Source organism: Lycorma delicatula, chromosome 4 (assembly GCF_047948215.1).
Source record: "Lycorma delicatula isolate Av1 chromosome 4, ASM4794821v1, whole genome shotgun sequence".
NCBI classification, from domain to species: Eukaryota; Metazoa; Arthropoda; class Insecta; order Hemiptera; family Fulgoridae; genus Lycorma; species Lycorma delicatula.
Window position 1 is genome coordinate 18199625 of NC_134458.1, and position 15696 is coordinate 18215320.

At 29.3% G+C, this 15696-nt stretch overlaps 1 protein-coding gene across 1 annotated transcript in view; it reads left to right on the forward strand.

Moving 5' to 3' along the window:
* Ptp69D (Protein tyrosine phosphatase 69D) overlaps positions 1 to 15696 on the forward strand; it is a 196680-nt gene that overhangs the window by 165095 nt on the left and 15889 nt on the right. The window contains exons 19-24 of the mRNA XM_075362423.1: positions 1197 to 1388; positions 3913 to 4105; positions 6365 to 6500; positions 6793 to 6942; positions 8273 to 8443; positions 15452 to 15568. Of these exons, the coding sequence (XP_075218538.1) occupies positions 1197 to 1388; positions 3913 to 4105; positions 6365 to 6500; positions 6793 to 6942; positions 8273 to 8443; positions 15452 to 15568 (959 nt within the window). The remainder of the gene's footprint in view (positions 1 to 1196; positions 1389 to 3912; positions 4106 to 6364; positions 6501 to 6792; positions 6943 to 8272; positions 8444 to 15451; positions 15569 to 15696) is intronic.

Here is a 15696-nt window from a genome sequence, read left to right on the forward strand (position 1 = left end):
GTTGCCTTTTAGTTTAGATTTTGTTGTTGCTAAGAACTGGTTTAAATTTCCAAAAGTTGACACAGTATGCAAAGTATTATAAAATAATGATTAAAAAAAATTAAATAAAACCAGTGCTATCATGCAAGATGAGAAGTTTATATTCTGAAAATTTTTATTTCATTGTGTGATTGACAAGACATTCTCAACCGGTCCAACACTGTTCATAGCATTTATGCAGTGTTAGCTAATAAATTTATGTTTATTCAGTTCATCAAATATTCAGTGTGTTATGTTGATGTATATGTTCAATTAAAATCCTGAAGAAATTGTTTGAAATAACTCTTAAACCTGGTTTATAATTATTTTGGCTAGATTTATTAAAAATATTTTTTTCATTGCTATTTAAAACAATATTGTGGCAGATTGTTCTAATGTTAAAGTCTGTGGAAAATATTGTTAGATTTTGAACATTTGACTATCAATTAAGTTCATTATGTATTATTACGGCTACTGATAATTTTGATAAAGATGTATTCACTTGGGTGTTTCTCCATAAAAGTGAATTGTCATAAAAGAATTAAGTTATTTTTAATATATGCATATGATTAAACACTGTAATTAAATTAAATATTTTTTAACATGCTACATGTGTTTGGTTAGTCTACAAAATTATACAGAATCAATTATTTAAGACTAGATAAATTTCTTAGTAAAATTAATATTTATTCTGTTTTGTCTTGGAATTTATGTAAAAAAAAATTAAGGTAAAAAAATGTTTGTTTTGTTAATGCAAAATATTTTTAAGAGGACAATTTTATTATGTAATTTTATTTGTACTTTATGCCTCATTTTTTATCATAGTTTACTAATAAACTTAGTAATTGGTAATGCACTGTTTATAAAATAATATTTGATTCAGATCAGTTTATAATTACACAATTTGTTAATCATGTTGGCAGTGTGTCGGTTTAATATGCTACAGATAACAAAAGCATAACTTAGATAGAAAACTACAACTACTTAATTTCTATTGAGTAATGTATTTGTAACATTATGAAAGTGGTAAAAACTTGCAGAAATGATTAAAATATAAATTTTCATAAAACATTACAAGTGAAAATACATTTTGTAGTGAGATTTTATATTTAAAATGATAATACATAAAAAATAAAGTTTCAGTTCTTTTCTCTTTCATAAATTATTTGGCTTTTCAGGCCCGATGGATAATACTGTATGTGATTTCTGGAGAATGATATGGGAACAACATTTGGAGCTTATATTAATGTTAACAAATTTAGAAGAATATAGTAAGACAAAATGCGCTAAGTATTGGGCTGATAAGTCAGAGGGTGAAAAGATATTTGGTGATATATCAATACATCATGTCAATGAAAAACATTATTCAGGTTTGCATAGCTTCACATATCTGTACATTTTGTGGTAGTTTTTTTTGTTAATTTATAAAGCTCAATTTCAAATTATTATTATTATTATTTGAAGATTAGAAATATTTAATACTGTGTTCAAGACTGCCATTTTCTGTTGTAGTTATTGAATTTCTTATTATTCACTGAATAGTTGTTTGTACCTGTACATTTTGATCGCTTCTAGAAATTAAAACACGGTATTTAATGCCTCATACTAGTAAAATCCAGATTAGATTTTAACATATTAGAAAATAGTGTGTACTTGTGATTCTTGCAAAGACATTCAATATGTATTAACTGCATCACAGCAATGCAGTCTAAGGTGGGTTTGTTCCCATTAAATGTAGTAGAAGCCAACAAGTTATGATGGCTTTGTTGTTAGAATATAGTGCTCAGAATCTATTGAAATATACTAATGCAGTTTATTTTTGTTTTTGTTTATTTTTTTAATACATTTTTCTATAATTTATAAGTTTTAGTTGCTATATTTGTATTGTTTGAGTTGTTTCCTCAATTATTTAAAATTGTTCGCAAGTTAAAATTTATATTTTATTTAATTTTTTCAATAGAACACTAATGTGTGTATATATGAAGGTGAATAAAATTTAAACAGTAATTTTGCTATTCTATGCAGCAAGCAGTTCTGACCTGAATGGCGGATGGGGGTTTAATGTTTGGTGAGAATGAGAGGGGAAACCAGCTTGGTTAGCTCCTCCACTGTGTGCTGTTGTCAGTACAGCCATGAATGAGCAAGAGGTTTTTTCGTCCATTGCACAACGTAGAATCATGAAGTTTTTAGCCAATGAAGGCGATAAACCCGCAGAGATTTTAACTCGTTTAAAGGTACAGTTTGGGGTTGCTACACTGTCCCAGAACCAAGTGTATACATGGGTCAAACAATTTAAGGGCAGGCAAGAAAGTGTAGAAAACTAAAATTAAGATCGACATCCAAGGTCAAGCCTCACAGCTGACAACATCCTTGCTGTTCAAGAACTTATCGAAGGTGATCTATTGAAGAAGTTGCATCAGAAGTGGGTATCAGCTATGGGAGTGCTCAATCCACTATCACTGATCATCTTGGCTTTAGAAAAATTACTGCTCGATGGGTTCCAAGGTTGTTGACTGAAAATCAGAAACAGGTCAGGTTGGAGATTTGGGAGAGACTTTTGAATCAATTTCAGCAAGAAGGGGATGATTTTTTGGGGTGCATTATCACATGTGATGAGACATGGGTCCATCATTACACTCCGGAGTCACAAATGGCGAGTAAGGTGTGGCGAATGAAGGATGAGGGCTGCCCACTGAAGGCCAAAACCTGTCTGTCAGCCAGAAAAAATCCTGTAATGATTTTTTTGACTCAAGGGTAGTTTTACTCAATGATTTTCTCCACAATCAATGAACGGTGAATGCGGCTTACTATTGCCAGTGGCTACGGTCAAAAAAAGCCACCTACTGAAATAAAATACGGAGTATGCCCATCAGAGCTGCCATCCTTCTCCATGAAAACTCCAGGCTGCACACTGCAATTTTGACCAGGGATAAATTGGAAAAATTGCACTGGGAAATCCTCAACCACCCTCCCTGTAATTCAGATTTGTCCCTCTGTGACTGTTTTTTATTTGCACCCTTCAAAGAATCGTTTGGAGGGGGAACGATTCGAAAACAATGAAGACATTGAGGAGTGCATGTGCAGTTGATTGACGACTCATCCTCAAACTTTTTATGAACAAGGAATATTCAAGCTTCCAAATTGTTGGTAAAAGTGTGTAGATCGTGTAGGAGACTATATAGAGAAATGAAAAAGGTATGACTTGTGTATAGTACTAATCTATAAATTTATAAAAAAAAAATTATTGTTTATATTTGATTTCCCCTCCTATGTATTTATTCATTCTTAAATATAATATTATTTTGGAAGATTTCTTTCTGTGGGATGAATTTTCCTGTGAATTTTTAATTATTTCCTCCTTTTGATTACATTTAGGTAAAAAATTAAATTTCAGTAATAATAATAATAATATGATTTTTTAAATTTTATTTATGATAAGTAAGTTTTTGAGATTAGCTTTTATGATATTTGTTAATAAAAATAAAATTTGTTATTTACATACAAAGTGTAAATAATAGCAAAAAAAAAAAATAATGTAAAATTATATCTGTTATTAGTAAAAATGAGTTTGTCTGGTTTCTTATTATTGTAAAGTTTCTTCTGCTGTCTGTTTTTAAGTACACTTTATAGACTTTTAATTTTTATTTGCACTGCACTCTGCTTTTGCGGACTTGTAAACAGTAAACTTAATTATAATTAACTTTATTCATCTGAATTATATTTGTGTTCAAGACTGATTTCATTCTTCCTTTTATCATATGAAGGAGGAGATGATGTCACTTCCTGTGGAATAACAAGTGTAATAGTTTGATAGAGTAAAACAATTATATTAAATTATTAAATGTATTTAGTTTCTTTTTGGCTACATGTTCAAGAAATAGTTTTTTTTTTCAGATTATATTATTCGTGAACTTAAAATGATCAGAACTATTGGAGGGTCTAGAGAGGAAAGAAGTATTATACAGTACCATTTCCTTGTATGGAAAGATTTTCAGGCCCCGGAACATCCAGCCGGTATTCTTAAGTTTATAAAGAGAATGAATGAAGTTTATTCATTAGAAAAAGGCCCCATTTTGGTGCACTGCAGGTACGCCATATTAATTTTTTAATTTTGTAAATCTTAAATCTTTTGTTGTGTAATTTATACAGAATTTTTAGATGTTACAAAATAAAAAATCCAACAAATTAACTCGTTAATTACTTGCAGTATAGGACCATGATTATATTAATTTTAACCCTTTTAGAATGATAAAAGGTAAAATAAGTTTTCTTTCTTTTTTTTAAATTTTGGCCAAAGGTTTTTACTCTGTTTTTATTTACGGTTAAAACTATTGCATAAAGTTTGTAAATTTGTGTTGTACTGTTTACTAATGTTTTCATGTAAACAGTAATGTTTTGAAAATTATAAATTTTATATTTACATAGAAATTCAGAAATTGTCATTTAAATCTAATAGTATGAAGATCCAGGGTGTTAATATTGGAAAAATGTTAAGAACATACACTTAAAAAAATAAAGTACAGGAGTAAATTAAGTACTTTTAACTTTCAAAAAAAAAAGTTGAATTAATTTATCTTAATTTATATACTCAAAATATAATTTTTCTAACCTCATTGCACTACTCGGCAAAAGTTTATAATTTCTGCGTAATCCCTTTAAAGGGATTTCCTTCAAACACTCAGTTACAGCTTCATGGATGTCATCAAGGGCTTCTTCAGTAGCAATTACATTTTAGAAACAAGATTTCCATTTTTCCAAAAAAAAGGATTGATAATCTGGAGATGGTAAATTCAGTGAATAAAGGGAAGTTCAATAATGACTTGTTTTTTGTGCCAAAAACTGAACTGATTGCTACTAAATGAGCTGGGATGTTATTTGGTAGTAAAAAAATCTCTAATGCAAAACAGGGCAGGATAAACATGTCAAATGCATGAAATTGGCAGACCAAAACACACTAATATTGTGCATTAACTATAAAAAAAACTTTTTATGCATAACTCTTTTTCTATTGAAAATACATTTTTAGCATCATCTTTAACGCTTGATTTCTGTAAATGCAAATTTTATGGTCATAAATAATGTTCACTAACTCTTATTGCCAGTAATGATCTTGTCAAGAAGCTTATTCTTTTTTGTTTATATCCTTTATGATACTGACTAGCTCATCTTTTGCTTGTCAAAATGGATTTCAGAACCTATGCAGATAGTTTTCATTTGTTCAGATCTCTGTAGAAATGTGTAACGCTACTGTTTTCAGTAGGTATTATATTTTTTTGTCATTTAAAACAACACTTATTGATCTGAATGACCACTGCATTTGTTGTCTTTCACCAATTTTCTTCCCTGTCAAAAACATTTGTGCCACTGACACATATTTGAGCAATAAACAAGGTTATTTTACCACTTCCACCATTCCCAGCTAACAAACTACAGAATTTTATTGTGAACAGTTGTTCTTCCTTCCTATCTAGTCTGATCTTTTATAAATAGCAAAATATATGAATTGAGAAAATTGTTCTTCCTTGATATCAACTAACTACACTAATACTCTTGTTTCAGTTTTCATGGAAAGTTTTTTGTACTTAGTTACACTTTAGTTAAGTGGATAATGGACATATCAGTAATAGTAGTACTATTACCATAAAAAGTTTAGTTCTACTATTCTTCAACCGAACTCTATTTTTTAAATAATTTAAACATATAGAATCTACTGCATTATACTGTATGAATGTCATATTAAGAATAATAGATAAATCACCTGATATTGTATGTGAACAGACTCATAGATTGAAAGGTATCTATTTTGATCATTAGATAATTTTCAAAGTTAAATATTTCTACTATTCATTTTTTCCAATAAACATTTTTATTATATTTTTGATATCTGCAGAAAAAGTTATCAACCTGAAATTTATTTTATATTTAGGATTGACGGAAAAAAATGAGGAACAAAATTTTTTACTAATTTGCAGCTGGCTTTCTTACTAAGGCATCTTTAGATATTTGTAAAATTCTGATTTGTGTTCATACAGCTACCCTATACCAATATTTTTATATATTAAGTAGAATTTTAATGTGTATTCTCTACTTGAAAATGTATTGAATAAACAGATTTCATTAGTATTGTTATCTGGATGTACTATATTTATTGCAGAATATTTATTAATATTAAATTATTCAGATGTAAATGCTTAATCCTGCTCCCACCTCAAAAACACTATCGGTTAAAAGTAGTGAGATTTGTGTCTGCTCATTCAGTGAATATAATTATCCAATCGTCCATAAAAAACCTACTTGTGTTTTATGGATAATGTATTATAGTTCTGAATTTTACATTTGTTTGCAGTGCTGGTGTTGGTCGTACTGGAACATTGGTTGCTTTAGATTCTCTTCTTCAGCAACTCGCAGCTGAAGGCCAAGTAGCTATTTTCAACACCGTCTGTGATCTAAGACATCAACGAAATTTCCTAGTCCAGTCCTTGGTAATTAATGTTATAATTTTTCTATAAAAATTTTATTTCTTACAAAGCAGTATAGTTTATGTTTTTGAGTTAAAATTTTTGTTATGAATTCTAAAAAAAATATTTCAAATTTGTGGAAATTGTTAGATGTTTTTATCTGTTACAGAATGCAATATCAATCCATGTCATTAAAAAAAAAACCATAAAAATAGTAGTATTTTACATTGAAATATTCAAATAAATATTAAGAATATTAGGGACTAGAAAAATGTCTGATGTAGTATTTTGAATGATTTTTTTTTTTTCTTTCCAGAAGCAATATATTTTTGTTTATCGAGCTCTTTTAGAAGTCGCCCAGTTTGGTGACACAGAACTGAAAGCATCAAAATTAAAGTCAGCTGTAGAAAAATTAAAACAGCTTGAAAATGGACGAGAAAAATCAAAATTAGAAGAAGAATTTGAGGTAATTATATTTTAATATGTTGAGATAAATTTGGTTGAAAAAGAGATTTGTTTTTAACTGATATCTTTATAAAGTTAAAAAATTATATTAAAAATCATTTAAAATAGCATTGTTAATACAAAAATAGCTATTATGGGAGGAATTTTCCTCTGTCCATGTCTTAATGCATGGTTCTTACTTAAAGGAATTCAGCTTGCTTTGTACAGCATTCATGATGCTGTTCTTGTATTAGGTCACATTAGGTACATTCTTGTATTAGTTCACCTAAAATTATTACAATTATGGAAATAAAAGACAGAAAGAGACAATACAATAAAGAAGGTTGAAATTAGCCTTGTATACCGTTAGGTGGTTTTTATTCAAATTTCATTTTTCCTTTTGCCTTAGGTATATTTGTTGTATTTTATTTCATACACATTTAGGCTCAGACATTTTCAATGTTTATGAATTATTTTCTTTAGTTTTGCTACAGAAGTCTGTAAAATTGAAATATCTGGAAAAAAATTCTGGTATGACCGCATCAACATTTAAAAAACACATTTCTTGTGAATTTGTTGTGATTATTGTAATCTATGGGTTACTCTAATCATAAATCCACTTATATTACCCAAGATATATGTCTCTGCTCATACTATGTGCACATAGTTTTGGACTATTCTGAATACTAAAACACAATATATTTCTTAAACATTCCTTGTCTTTGATTATTTCTCTGTAGGTGAATTACCATGGAAATCGGTTTGACCACCTATTGGTTGTGCAGTCCTACAAAGATGGAGCAGATGCTTTCTTCATGATTCTCTCTGTGGGCTTGTTTCCAGGCTCTGTTTCCTATCCTGAGTAGAAGCTGAGATTCCTAATGCATAAAACTGAACCTCTTGTTAATACTACAACCTGATGTAATCCACAAATATATAAGGTAGGAGAAACCTGTTCCCAGTTGACATTTTCCATTAGTGAATGCCAGGCAATAAAAGGATCACAATTTTTGTCCCCTGTTTTATTTTTTAATTAATAATATGTATTGTAGAAATAAAAATACACATTCATATTCTTAACAGTAAAATTAGTGTACCAGCAGGTCTCTTCTATGTGATTTATGTGTGTATTAGATGATTTAACTGAGGCATTGAAATCATAATTCTATTATTGTACCCAAGTGGAATTTAATTGTACTATATTGCATTAGCCTAGCTAGAGGATAATAAAAGATCTCTTAGGGTAAGCCAAAGTATGCATACTGTACTTTACTTTTGTTTTTGGTATACAAATTTGTATGAGAGTTTTGGTATAACTGTAATCTCTTAAAATCATAAATTGTTTATTACAGAGAATGAATCAGGTGATAGAAGAAAGAAAGTCAACAAATGTTGGAATTGGTGAGGAGAATTGCCAGAAAAACAGAAGCGATCAAATTATTCCTTACGATAGAAACAGAGTAATTCTCACACCAGTGTTAACAAGAGATCACTCCACATACATTAATGCTTCCTTCATTGAGGTACTATAAATGGTTTTTTTTTTAATTAGATTGATTCTGTTCTCCATTCTTTACTTTTCTCTGCTAACCTTTCTTTTATTTTCTACGTTCTTTCTACTTCCCCGAGTTATTTGTTTTATTCATTCTGATATCAGTTTGGTTACATTCTACCTTATATAATCACTTAGAGTCAAAGCGACTAGCCCTTCCTGAACATATTATTCATGGCTGATTGACTATGTTATTTACAGATACCACGACCATGTATAAATTAGACTGTCCCTAATTTTTATTGAATATTTGTATTGTATTACCCCATCTAACTTTCAAAGTTTTCTTATACCACATTTTTTAAATATTTCATTTCATGTCTTTCCGATTTTTGTATAGTCCATATTTACCTGATACAAATACTACACTCTATAAGAATTTATTTTCGTTTTCTAAATAAAACTTTCCAAATAAGTAGATTTCTTTTCCAAATAAAAGCCCTTTTAAATTTTGATGTCTTCAGACTTATTCAGTCAATCCTTTGTAACTTTTACTATCTAAGTTCATTGAGTTTGCAGACCACATAAAATTTAGCTTTATTAGTTTTTTACTTATTTAATAAACCCAAAAAAAAAAACATTTTGTTTACAACAGGTTACAAAAGAAAAAAATGTGTGTGTGTGTGTGCACAAAATGGTAGAAACAAATCAACTTTACATTTTTCAACAGGAGTTTTGTCACAGACTTTTTGAAATTATAAATATTTAATGATTTAAAGTTTTCAGGGAGTTCATTGTACCGTTGTACAGCCATTCAACAGTAATTATTTTCCTGTTCATGTTCTTTGCACTAGGCAAAATATAAAAGTTTTGAATGTGTCCTTGTATAGTAATTTTGAATGTCACAGATGTCACAGTTTTGTTTCAAAGCATTATCAATATATATTAGATTATTCACAATAAGTGAATTAACTTTACACTGTCCAGTTTAACAATATCACAGATCAGTAGTAATCTAAGCTCTGTAAAATTCACGAGTCCCATAAAGTTTACAACATAACACCTTTAGCATTATTTTCTGTGTCACTTTCATATTATTAATGTTCTTCTTAGAACTTTGCCCCCAAAAAGCTGCAAGATAATTCAACATGGAGTGAATATAAGCATACTACATCTTGAATTTGGTTCAGTAGATGTGAAGCATGATATAAGGGATGAATAAATTTGTTAATTTTGCTGCGTGTATGGCTTCTATGTGTTTATCATATTGCAAGCCTCTATCCAGTGTTAGTCCCATGTATTTAGCATTATTGACTTTTTTAATAGCAATGTTGATAATATGCAAACTTTGAGCTGTGTTGAACTTTTGTTAAAAATCATCATGTAATTACATTTATCTTCTTTGAGCGTAATGTTGCTAACTTTAGTCCAATCATCTATAATATACAGATCTTGTTGAGCATCTGTGTAGATAGTATCAATAGATCCAGAATAAAAGAAGCAGTGTCATCAGCAAAAAGGGTCAGATTTCCAATTAATCTCATTGTTGTTAGTTTGTTAATATATATTAAAAATAAAATAGGGCGCAGAACACTACCCTGTGGGATGCCACTGATTATTATTATTGTCACTCCAGTTCCACTTGTAGTTTTATTTACTGCCACAGATTAAGTTTTGCAATTTTGGTAATCTTTAAAAAGATCTAGCGGTATACCAGCATTACCAATACCACTCAGTCTTTCAACCAATATTCCATGATCAACAACATTGAAAGCTTTCTGAAGATCCAAAAAACAGGTAGTAACCAAGTTTCTATTGTCACAACCTCTGTGTAGATAAATTCCATAAGAGAAGCAACTGCAGTTTGTGTATTTCTCCTGTTCAAGAAACCTTATGTTATGTCAAAGAAACCTTATGTCTTATGTTAAAGAGAGCTGAACTGAGTATCCCTCAAATAACTAAGTAATCTTGACTTTAACTGTTTTGAATATCGTAGACATTACTGATAGAACTGAAATTGGTCTATAGTTACTGGCTTGAAAGGTTGATGAAGATTTGTAAATGACAAAGACTTTGACATTCCTTAAACAATTTGGAAATGTGCCTTCCTTGAAATATTTATTTATTAAATTTAAAGTAATAGGTACAACTAGGTCTTTAATTTTCTTTGTAACTTTTAGTTTAATTCCGTCATCACCAGGGGAACTATTGTTTTTTAATTTATTTATAGTTTTATTAATTTCACAGGGTGTTGTTTTCAGCAGATACAAAGGTGTTGAGCAGCACTTTATAAGAGTGGAGCTCAAATTAGTTTGAACTCATTTTAGTTTTTTGAATTATTAATAAAGCCACTAGTTAAAGTATACTTCAACATCCCTATTATCAGTTAATTTCTTATTGCTATCTGTATAGATATTTTTTATTATATGCATATTTTCTTTTGACGGGATGACTATTTTGTTTGTAATTCTTCATTGCTTGTGGATTGATCCATCACTGTTATCAAATTGCACCTGAATATGATGCTGTTTGCTCATTCTTATTTTGTTTTAATTTTTTTTTTTGTAGAACTATGAATTTAGTGTGAAACAGTATGAAATGGGTTTTTCTTTTACAGTATTCTTGTTTACATTTAGTAGACCTTACAGCCACTCACAATAATTTAAGAAACATTATTTTGCGATCTGATATTTGATTATCGTCAAGTGTAATATCACAATCTCTTGATTATATCTGAAAAAAACATGATCATGACTGATCTGGTTGATATTCTGGGGGTTGATTTTGGTCAGACAGTTTTATCATTAGTATTCAAAATCCTGAAACTATTACTACCAAGTGTCTCACAATAGTCCAATGTTAAGCTGTTATCTTTGCACATATCAATGTTAATATCCTCGATAAATAGACTGTACTTATATTTATTAAGCAGATGTGCTTTGAGAAAAAATGAGTTCATACAAGAGCTTGGTTGTCTATATAATCCGTATACAAAAAAATCCTCACTCATCAGTCTGATCGCAAGGTAGTTGTTATTAGCTAAAGATTCGTTACGCACAGGCTCGACCAAAATTGAATCCCTCACATAAACAGATACATTTCCACTATGAGTGTGATCCCTGCATGAAAGAAAACCATTGTAGTGTAAAAGACAGTAAGTATCCGCTTCATGTAAGTATAACCAGGTGTCTGTTAAAATAATTGTATCAAGGGATTTGTTGAATATTACTGTTTTCAAATCATCTACTTTATTCTGGAGGCTTCTAATATTAACATATAGCACATGCAATAAAGGGTTCATATCTACATGTTTTTTGATAATTTTAGGAATGTTGTTATAATATTTGATAGCAAGACTGGACTCACCCTTTTCCATTCTAACCTTCAGTTCATCCTGTATCCTATGAAATTCTTGTAGTTGAATTGGAGTTTTGTCTGAATTTATGCATATTCCTCTGAAGTTGGCATTTTTCTTCTGTTTTTTATTTCCTTTTAATACTTGTTTAGCAAAGGTAGGATCTGACATTATGATTTTAATAGGTCTTATTTTGCCTTCCAATTCAATAAATCTGTTTTGTTTCTTGAGTCATTTCAGGAGAAGCTACTGCAATCACGATTTTCCTAACTTCTGTTTCATCGATCCTATTATCAGCCTCTTCCTTTTTTCGTAGGATGATGAGATTTGTTTTTCTTTGTTCTCTTTGTTGGAAACCTTCCACAATATTAAGTAGCTTATCTTTAACTGTAGTTTGATTCTCCACAGTTTCTTGAAGACTCTCAACCTCACTTTTTAAAGAGAGTATTCATTTTTTACTGGATTTCCATAGACTGCAATAATTCCTCATACCTTTACGCATTTGTAAAAGCTTGATCATAATGTCTTTCAGAGTAATTTGCTTTGATTTTCAGGTATTGGAACTTCTATAATAACCTCATCTTCACAGTATTCACATGACCATCTTTCTTCAGTTCAGTTGCAAAATGATTTAAGTTCTTGCGTTCTTCACACGAAACCATACTTCACATTTAACACATTCTGTTGTGTAAGTTTTCTTGGTAGAAATTTTGCTTACACTACATGTGTTAGCTATGTTGGCAGGGTTTTTTTAATAATTTAATTCTGAAAATTACTGTGAAAAATTAATCAGCCCACTATTAAACAATTTATACTGTTCCAATAATAAGTTATAATGAAAATCACATATTGTTCACACAGTAATAACACAGCAGATAAATACAGCAGTTAACCTCAAAATAGTGCCTCCAGTACTAATTAAGCTTTTTAAAGAATAATAAATTTAAAATCAAACAACCTATATTCTGTAATATCAATATTATACTAAATAATAACTATCTTTTTACAAAAGTTGAATAACTAACATAATACCTTCATTTAAAAGTTGAAGTATAGCATGAGGAGAGTGCTTGTTAAATAACGTGTACATAACCAAAATTTTTATATCGTAAGTGTTGTGTGGATTTAATTAATCTTCAGTTGTCAGTTTAAATATCAACAAACCCAGTTTTATTGCTGTACCGTATATTAATTGAAAAATGCTTTTGGGATATCAATATTGTATGCAAATATAAGTAATTTTTATTTGCCGTGATGCACATCTGCTATCTCAACCTCTGTACTTAATGTACAAAAAAGGAAAAAGAAGGAAAATGGATTTATTATTATACTATAATAAATGTCTATTATATTTCATTATTAGTTTCTTTGTTAAATGGATTCTATTTAATTAAAATTTTCACTCGTATAAAATAATTTATTCATTTATACATGATGTATGCACATTGATCAACTTACTGAATATTTTGTATGTAGGATAAACTGTATCAAATTTCGTAAAATCAGAAACATAAAACTTTTTTTGAATCGTTAAACGTGGAAGAGATACTACTATCCATATAAAATGTTATCCATCATGAAAAATTTTTTTTTCCTATGTCATTAAACATACATTGCAAATTAAATAAAACTGACTTTTTTTTAATTATTTTTTTAATAAAAGATAAATAAAAATGAACTATATCAGTCACTGGTTTCCGGCTCATTATTGGCTGTAAAATAGAGTATTTTATCATACTTCATTGTTGATTATCAGTATAGTTTATCTGTAAGGTAAGTTTTTCTAGTCAGAATGGAAGTTTTTTATATCGACAAGGAATGAGGGAAAAATAGTTGTAGTTGTAATTGTAATAGACATGCAAGTGTGTTGTAGCTAACAAAATCATTTTTAAATATTGTTCCTTGTAAATAATAATTTTGTAAGACTGAATAAAAAAAAAAAAAGATGATAAATTAACTTTTAGGTCCAATATCCCTTAGTGAAAGGAGAAAACGTGTTTTTAAGGATTGTAAAATATGAGCGGTAACCATGCCTGTTTCTTACCATTAATAAACAATTAAGTACTGACCAATGGTGCCTATAGAAGGTTATAAAAAACTGATTTGATTGATACTGTTTGTTACCAGTGACCATCATAGCATTATTAATATCAGGTAAAGGCCACAGGGGACTGTGTGTCAGTCAGGGAAGCTGCCACATTTTTCCCTATATTGCCAAAATCCTAGTTTTTTTTTTCTGAATAACATATTTAAAGACACTGTTAACATATTTTATAAATATTTCTGATTTCCTACACTGATATTGGTAAAGCTTTTTTTCTGTTGGAATTCATAAATAAAAAAACTTTAAATTCAAGTTTAAAAAATGTTTCGTTATACCCAAATTAAGTATGATTCACAGCTATGCGGTAGCTACAGAACAGCTACCACATAGTTTTACTGAGAAATTTAGCCATTCGATCAACTATGGATTAAAGTGATTTTTAGGTTTTACTATTTCATACTTAATTTTTGATTACAAAAAAAAAAATTTGTGAAGTTATCTAAATAAATATAAGTGAATATATTTATTGACAATTAATTAAATAACTGTTTAACTGGTTTCTTTTATAACAGTGAAATATTTACATCGAAGTAAATATGTAATTTTTAAAAACTTCACTTGCTAATGGGTTTTACAACATACTGAAACACTGGACTTTTATAATAATTTGATTTTCTACATATTGCTTGTAAAGGAGTTAAATTTTATATTTTTGTTTATTATTTTTTCTTCAAAATCTGTTTAAAAAAGTATATTCTGGTCTAAACTGACCTGATTAACTAAACCTTTTGACTATGTAGACTGGATTGACAGTCTGTTCACATTTAGTGGCATTTTACTTTTGTTTATAGCTGTGTTTGTCCTATTAGTATCAGTTGTTAAACAAGTTTGATACACTTTGTAAGTATATTAATCAAATCTCTAAAAGAAGTTTATTCACTGTAACTAATAAATTAATGAATGGGTCTCACCTTTATACTTGAGATCCATATTGGGGTTACCTCAAAGAAAAAGCCTACAGCAACAAACCACAAACACTTGAATAACTGAAGGTCAACATCAACAAGCTGTTTTAAATATCAACCTGAAAATTCTGAAAACAGTTGCAAGAAACACAGTGAAAAGGGTGAAAGCTTGTATACATGAAGATGGCGGCCACTTCCAGCATTTACTCTAGAAGCTAAGGTATTGGAAAGTTTGGAAATAAAATATTTAATCTAATAACTTACAAATGCCTTTTTTATTTAAATATACCTACTGAAATAGATGGGTTGCATTTTATATAGGACACCCTGTACTAACAATTACTACTGTTGTTTTAACCTAATTTTTGCTATGTGGTTCTTTGCCTAGAATGAATAGAAATGAGATGATTGTTCGTACAATTAAAACTGTTTGTTGTCTACTTTTTAACAGTACTTGCCGATTATGAGAGAACATTGTTGCAAAGTACATCTATCATGCATACATTACAACATATATGTACTGAGTTCTTATCTATAACAAAGATTTGGATCATTTGAAATTAGATTTTCAGTGTATTAAACGAATACATGATAGAATCTTTGTTCATTAATTTTCTTCTTAAATGACTATAATAAATGACTTTGATGATAATGCTATGTTTTAACTTGTTCTAGGGATATGATAACTCTGAGTCATTCATAATTACACAAGATCCAATGGAAAATACTTTCGCTGATTTTTGGAGAATGGTCTCTGAACAAAGTATTGTCATTCTTGTCATGCTTTCTGATGTAAGTTTTAATGCAAAAATCAGTTTTTACAAAAAGGCAAAAATGCTTGCGTTTATTGGTATTTTAATTCTTTAATGGCTTTATTTTATACAACCTAAAACATTATAGTAAGAAATATAGTAAACATA